General features: G+C 38.2%; 1 protein-coding gene across 1 annotated transcript in view; it reads left to right on the top strand.

The window, feature by feature from the left end:
- Nucleotides 1-234: 234 nt before the first annotated feature.
- The window catches only part of LOC107300926 (mitochondrial import receptor subunit TOM70), a gene marked incomplete at both ends in the record, with an annotated part of 8755 nt that continues 2398 nt past the window's right edge, over nucleotides 235-6591 (top strand). Inside the window, 4 exon segments of the mRNA XM_015830207.1 lie at nucleotides 235-361; nucleotides 821-930; nucleotides 2740-2888; nucleotides 4724-4931. Coding sequence (XP_015685693.1) covers nucleotides 235-361; nucleotides 821-930; nucleotides 2740-2888; nucleotides 4724-4931 — 594 coding nt within the window.

Below are 6591 nucleotides of genomic sequence, written 5' to 3'. Positions count from 1 at the left end.
TAACACTCATTGGATTCTCATTGGAAGTGTTCTCTGATAACTTATAACTTGCATATATATTTTAAAAGGTTTTGAGTAAGTTAAGCAGCTGTATTCTATATATTTTTTCTATTGAAAGCTAAAACAAAACAGTATAATAGTTATGCTACAAGTATTAGAAATCTACAGTGGTATTACTTTTGTTGTTGTTTGAGGAAATAGGTTCTCTTTAATTAGTTATTTTTGTATCTATAGCAAAAATGGAAAGAAGTGGCCCAGGACTGCACAAAGGCAGTTGAACTTAATCCCAGATATGTGAAAGCACTTTTTAGGCGTGCAAAAGCACATGAGAAACTAGATAACAAAAAAGAATGTTTAGAAGGTGAGTATTCTGTACATGTATCATTATCATTATTAAACAGAAAGATTGTTTAAACATTAAATAAAAAGTCTGTTCTTCAAGCACCCAATGATGTGAGAATTTGGAGAGGGTGATTTGGGAATAAAATTTGTATAGGTGTCAGGCGCAGGAAATCAGGAGTTCAGGCAGTTCAAATGAATATATAGGTTTATTGTATGCTAAAGCTGTCTACAAGAATCTGAACTACTAACGGTCAAAGCAAATTGGTGGTAGGTAAGAATCAATGGAATTCAAGGTGAGCTGGGCTTAGATCTCTTGTGGACACAAATGGACTGGAGACTAATGATACATTTGACCTTTCCCTTGGGCTCAGCCTTGGTCATCTCTAACATCAGGCTAATTGTTTAGTGGGATATAAATGTACTTGGTAGGAGTTCCCTAGGTAGCATTTCATTAGAAATTTCTCTTTTATGTTTCCAGATGTTACTGCAGTTTGCATTTTAGAGGGCTTTCAAAATCAGCAAAGTATGTTGCTAGCTGATAAAGTTCTTAAACTTCTTGGGAAAGAAAAAGCCAAAGAGAAATATAAGGTATGATTTGTTGTCTATAATAAATGATAAAGCATTAGCTTTCTTAAACGGTTACAGGAATATAGCTGTGCTGGTAAAGTTGCAAGAATATTCAAAATACAATTCTTTTTTTAGTAGTATTAATGTTATCAATGAAATGTCATAGAATTCATATGAGCAAATTGGAATATTATTAACAGATCTTGTTTTGATTATGTACTATAAGTCACTAAAATGACGCTCAGGTTTTAGAATGTGTTTTGCAGCTATCAAATATTTAAATTTGACCTCTAATTACTGCTTGAAGGCATGAAAAACAGTTGATTGCCATGGCACAAGTTTATGCATGTAAATATGAGAAGTATGTATATGAGAAGCATCCCACATATATAAAATTAGATACACATAGATACATGTATCATTTCAACAGAAGTCTCTCATTTAAAATAAATCAAAAGTCTAGAGCACTTAAAATTACCACACTAGAAGTCAATTTGAAATTCTCTAGTCTATACAGGTAGTCTTCAGTTTAACACCATTCATTTAACAATGGTCCAGAATTATGGTAACCCATAAAGCACTCCCATCTGTCACAGTATATTGCATTTTATATATATATTTATCCTATCGTTATTTGGAATTTCTCTGCTGGCTTCAAAAAAGTCAATGGGGAAGCCAGCAAGGAAAGTCCTACCAGCCAAGAGGATTCCCTCTCTCATCTCTGGGAGCTGACTAAAGAGCTATGTGCTGAACTTCGGCAGGGTGCAGAAATGTAGCTCCAATCATGAAGATTTGAATTTCGTTCCTGCACCTCATTGGAGGATTTTACTTCTGAGTGTGGAGGAGAACTGAACTTATTTGATAGGCAGCTCTTTCTGCCATCCCCCAGAGACGAGAGGAGGGAAAATCTAAGCAGAGAGATAGCACAGTAAAGTAAGGGTTGTCGGAGGTCTTATGTGGGACAAAGAAGCCTGGCAAGACAATGCACTTCACTCAGGGACTGGAAATTGTGCTTGGATTTCAACAGGAAGGATTTTTATTTCTTGAACAGAGCCTCCTAGAATCTCCCCATCCCTCACTCCCAAAGCATCCCCTGCTCCTTATCTGGAACTCTGTTCTCTTAACAACCCACGAGACTGCTTAATGGGTAGGGTAGGGTAGGGTAGGGTAGGGATTGCGGTAGTTCAGCTGAACAATCATGTGACATCTCATTTAATGAGCATCTTGTTCATTGACCAAGATTCCGGTTCCAGTTATGGTTGTAAGTCAAGAACTATCAATATGTAGCTTTGCGGGGAAGAAAAATGCACCAAAACTTGGAGCTTACCACAATAGCAGGGACAAATGGAAGAGAAATGGAAAAGGACTACTTGAAAAGAATGTTATTATTCTGTTTAAGTAAACTTAAGGTAATTTTTAGTAGGATCTTGGATATAAAGGATCATTGTTAAATGAAATAGCTCTCAATGCATGTTTTTAAAAGTTTGTGCATCATAGAAATATCTGTTAAGTCAATACACCAATATTGCAAAAAAGAGGATCTTTTTACCAGGGATATAAATAATGACAGAAACATTTCAATTGAATGAATATTCTTGAGAATGGCTTCTTTAACACTTTCTTAACTGGAATGGAATCTTGGGCTGCGAGAAAATCAGAAAGGATGAAAAAGCTAATAATTGGAAGAAAGGTTCAGGCTGTTTAGAAATCAAAAAAGTATCCTGTTGGCTATATTTACAGCTAAATTCTGAACATAATCTGATAGTTTAGTTCTTTAATAGTGTTGGTTGGTTTGCCTTTTTCAAGCTATCTATGTTTGCCTTTTTGTAGAACCGGGAACCCTTGATGCCTTCACCACAGTTTATCAAATCTTACTTCAGCTCTTTCACAGATGACATTATATCTCAGCCTCTTCTAAGGGAAGAGAAATCTGATGAAGATAAAGATAAAGAAGGAGAGGCCTCCATAATAAAAGAAAAGTAAGTGACCGAGCAGTTAAGCAATGATACATAAATATAACACATTATTTTTGCTGCCATTTATTGTATTTTTTGAAAGAGAAATGAGGTTATGTAGATATACAATAAGAGCTTTCACTCACTGTGAGAGGCAGCTTATGTTTAGCTTACTGTGGCCAGATTTAATAACAGAACTCTGAAAAGTCATTCAGTGGGGGATAATTGATTTTCAGAGGAGAGGAGCGGATTGGACAATGCCAAAGGAGATGGCTGTTGAAATCCCACTCTGTTCCAGACCAAGAAGCACCTATAGAATTGGGAGAAGCGAGAGGTTACACAGTCTTCTATGCTAGCGGTCCTCAACCTTTCCAGCTTGGCCTGGCGGGGGGGAAAGGGGATGGTTTTGTATGAGTGGCAGACACGCAAGCACCCACTGCTCATGCGGCCCGGTTCTGAACTGGCCACGGCCCAAGAGTTGGGGACTCCTATGCTGTTTGCTGTTACATCAAGGAGATACTAGGATAGTTAGGAGTGGGGAAGACAAAATTCAGGAATGGGAAAGAGTCTGGGATGGAATAGAAAGTAAAAGAAAACAGGTATGAAGAAATGAATTCCTAAGTTTACCCTCACAAATTTTGCAGGATTGTACATTTTTGGCCATTCACTTCAGTTAAAATTCCATGCATAATTTGGAACTCACTATTATAGCACATGGCTCTCTACCTGTAGCTGATAGTCTGTAGCAAGAAACTTCTAACTGAAATGCTAGACTTTTCGTATCAGAATATACAGTACTAAGAACAATGGTCCATTTGTCTGATTTGATATTTTATTTAATTCTTTATTAAATTTATTTGTCACCCAACTCATTTTGAAGTGACTATAAAGAGATTCTGGAGATTCTCAGTCATCCAAATTACGATTGTCTCAAAGGTGCTTTTTCAAAAGGCAACTGAAGAAGTTTGTGGATGAGAAGCGAAACGTCTTCAAGGGGAAAAAAAGTTCAGTTGCCTTTTGAAAAAGCACTTTTGGGTCTGTAAAATACCTTTTTTTATTGCTGATTAAATATGCTGGTATGGACATAGTGCTCCCGATAGTTGTATCTGCATTGTATCATAAATACATTTGCTATCACCATAATCTCTGTTGGCCTTAACAATGATTAAAGCTGAGGTTTGAAGGTGTGGTTTGTTGTTTTAAACCAACTGGGGGCCATAATTTATGGGAATTGTGAATCCAGGGCTTTTTTAGGACTTATGAGAATTGTGAATTCAAAATACATCAGATTGTTCCTGCTATAGGAGATTTCTGTAGTAAAACAAATGGACTAAACACAATACTTTCTTATAATTTTGAATGATTGTTCAAATACTTACAATTTGTTTTTAAAGTTAATGACAGAATATTTGAAATCTAGTTTTATAGAAACTATCAAATGCACAAGCAATTCAGCTTGCTTAGTTTTGCTTAAGGTAAGAATATGGCTCTGTAAAATGTATGACAATCTTTTTAATTGGGAGCTACCCAATTAACCAAATCCCAATCCTTTTGATTAGGAGCTGCCCAGAGTTGATTAGAAGATGGGTGGCTATCTAAATATTTTAAATAAATAAAATAATAATAAATAGAAAGTTTGTAGAAACAGACATATTTGCACATATTTAGAATTTCTTGGTTCAGCATAGTCTTATATATCCATTGGGAATTACTAGAATCTGGCCATTCCAATACTATTGCAAAATATATAAAGAGAATTTTATTTGGTGGGTTTTCACAAAGAGCTTGTATATGATTTGATTAGAACTACAGAAACATTTCTCTTGCGTATTAATAACTGCTTTACATATTTCTTTTAGCTGTGGCTATTTAAAGGCAAAGAAATATATGGAGGAAGAAAACTATGACAAAATAATTAGTGAGTGTACTAAAGAAATTGAAGCTAAAGGAAAATATATGGCAGAAGCCTTGCTGTTAAGAGCTACATTCTATTTACTTATTGGTAATGCAAATGCTGCCAAACCTGACTTGAATCAGGTTATTGTTATGGAAGATGCAAATGTAAAGGTAAGCATTTATAGATTTCACAACACATTTCTTAGTGGTGATAGTGACATTTAAGAAGAAAACTGATTCTGTTATTCTCTTATTATCCTCAGCTCTATTTCATGGGGTTTTCAGGGGAGATCAAATGTTTAGGGCAAATGTGAAGTTTGCAAAAATTCCTCCCCTCTCAATGAGAAGTGTGCTGATAATTCTGATAATCCTGTACAGTGTGCTGTAATTCTGATAATCCTAAACCAGGGGTCTGCAACTTTAAACACTGAAAGAGCCACATGGACCTGTTTCCCAGAGGAAAAAAAACACTGGGAGCCGCAAAACTTGTGTGCGTGCGCGCACAAGGGGTAGGAACCTTGATTGAAAAGTTTAATTAAAAGAAATAGAGGCTGCTGTGCATGAGTTCTCTCTCTCTCTCTCTCTCTCTCTCTCTCTCTCTCTCTCTCTCTCTCTCTCTCTCTCTCTCTCTCTCTCTCTCTCTCTCTCTCTCCCCTCTCCCTCTTTCCTCTCTTTCTCTTTCCTCTCTCTTTCCTCCCCTCTCTCTTCTCCCTTTTTCACTCCTTCTCTCTCCCTCTCTTTTCTTTTTATCTCTTTCTCCCCCCTTTCTCTCTTTTTTCTCTTTCTCTCCCTTTCTCTTTTTCTCCTCTCTTTTTCTCCCTCTCTCCCTTTCTCTTTCCTCTCTCTCTCTCTCTCCCCCCTCTCTCTCCCTCTCTTTCCTCTCTCCCTCTCTCTTTCTCTGTTTCCTCTCTCTCTCCCCTCCCTCTCTCCAATCTTCTGTTCACTGGCAAGCTGGCTTCAGGCTGTTCTGCAACAAGCTGACACACATTATTGGGCTGGCTCTCTCCGGCCCTTCCTGCTTCCTGCAGAGACGCAGCAAAGGGAGGAGCCCCGCCCAATAAGCTTGTCAGCTCATCGGAGAACAACTCTCTTTTTTACACACACACAGAGAGAGAAAGAGAGAGCAGGGAAGCGCAAGTGCCTCTCTCTGTCTCTGCAGAGGAGGCTGGGAGCCGCAGGAGAAGGCTCAAAGAGCCACACGTGGCTCCGGAGCCGCAGGTTGCCGACCCGTGCCCTAGGCAAGCAATTGAAGATATTCTACGGTGGGCTGAAAAATACTTTTTTTTTCTAGTTTCCACTTTGCCCCTAGAGTTGCCTATGAGAGTTATGAGAGTATAACAGGATTAACTTTTTGCTCTAAAATTCAGAATGTAGTGTTTCTTGTTCAATATTTATTGTAGCAAATAGTCAGTTCTTTCAACCATTCCATTTCTCAAATGTTGCTTTTGATAAAATCTTGCAGTCACTTTTTTCCTGGCCTGGAAATAATTCTGTTTGCTGTATCATCCTTTTTTGCTGCCTCTTCTTGGAGATCCTGTAACTGCTGATGACCCTTGACTGCAGTAAAGTATATCAGTCTAAGTCCACTGCTGATATGCTTTCTGTAGTTACTGGTTTAGACTATGTGTGATGTCGCTTTACGGCGAAGGTTGTTGAGAGTGTGGTTGCACAGCAATTCCCCCGGCACCTGGATGAAACTGTCTATCTAGACCCATACCAGTCGGGCTTCAGGCCCGGGCACAGCACGGAAACGGCATTGGTCGCGTTGGTTAATGATCTCTGGAGGGCCCGGGACAGAGGGTATTCCACTGTCCTTGTTCTTTTGGACCTC

The sequence above is a fragment of the Protobothrops mucrosquamatus genome, unplaced genomic scaffold, assembly GCF_001527695.2.
Source record: "Protobothrops mucrosquamatus isolate PMUCROS unplaced genomic scaffold, P.Mucros_1.0 scaffold9146, whole genome shotgun sequence".
In the NCBI taxonomy this organism is placed as follows: Eukaryota; Metazoa; Chordata; class Lepidosauria; order Squamata; family Viperidae; genus Protobothrops; species Protobothrops mucrosquamatus.
The sequence above is the reverse complement of the archived record's forward strand: the minus strand, read 5'-3'. Positions and strand labels throughout refer to the sequence as shown.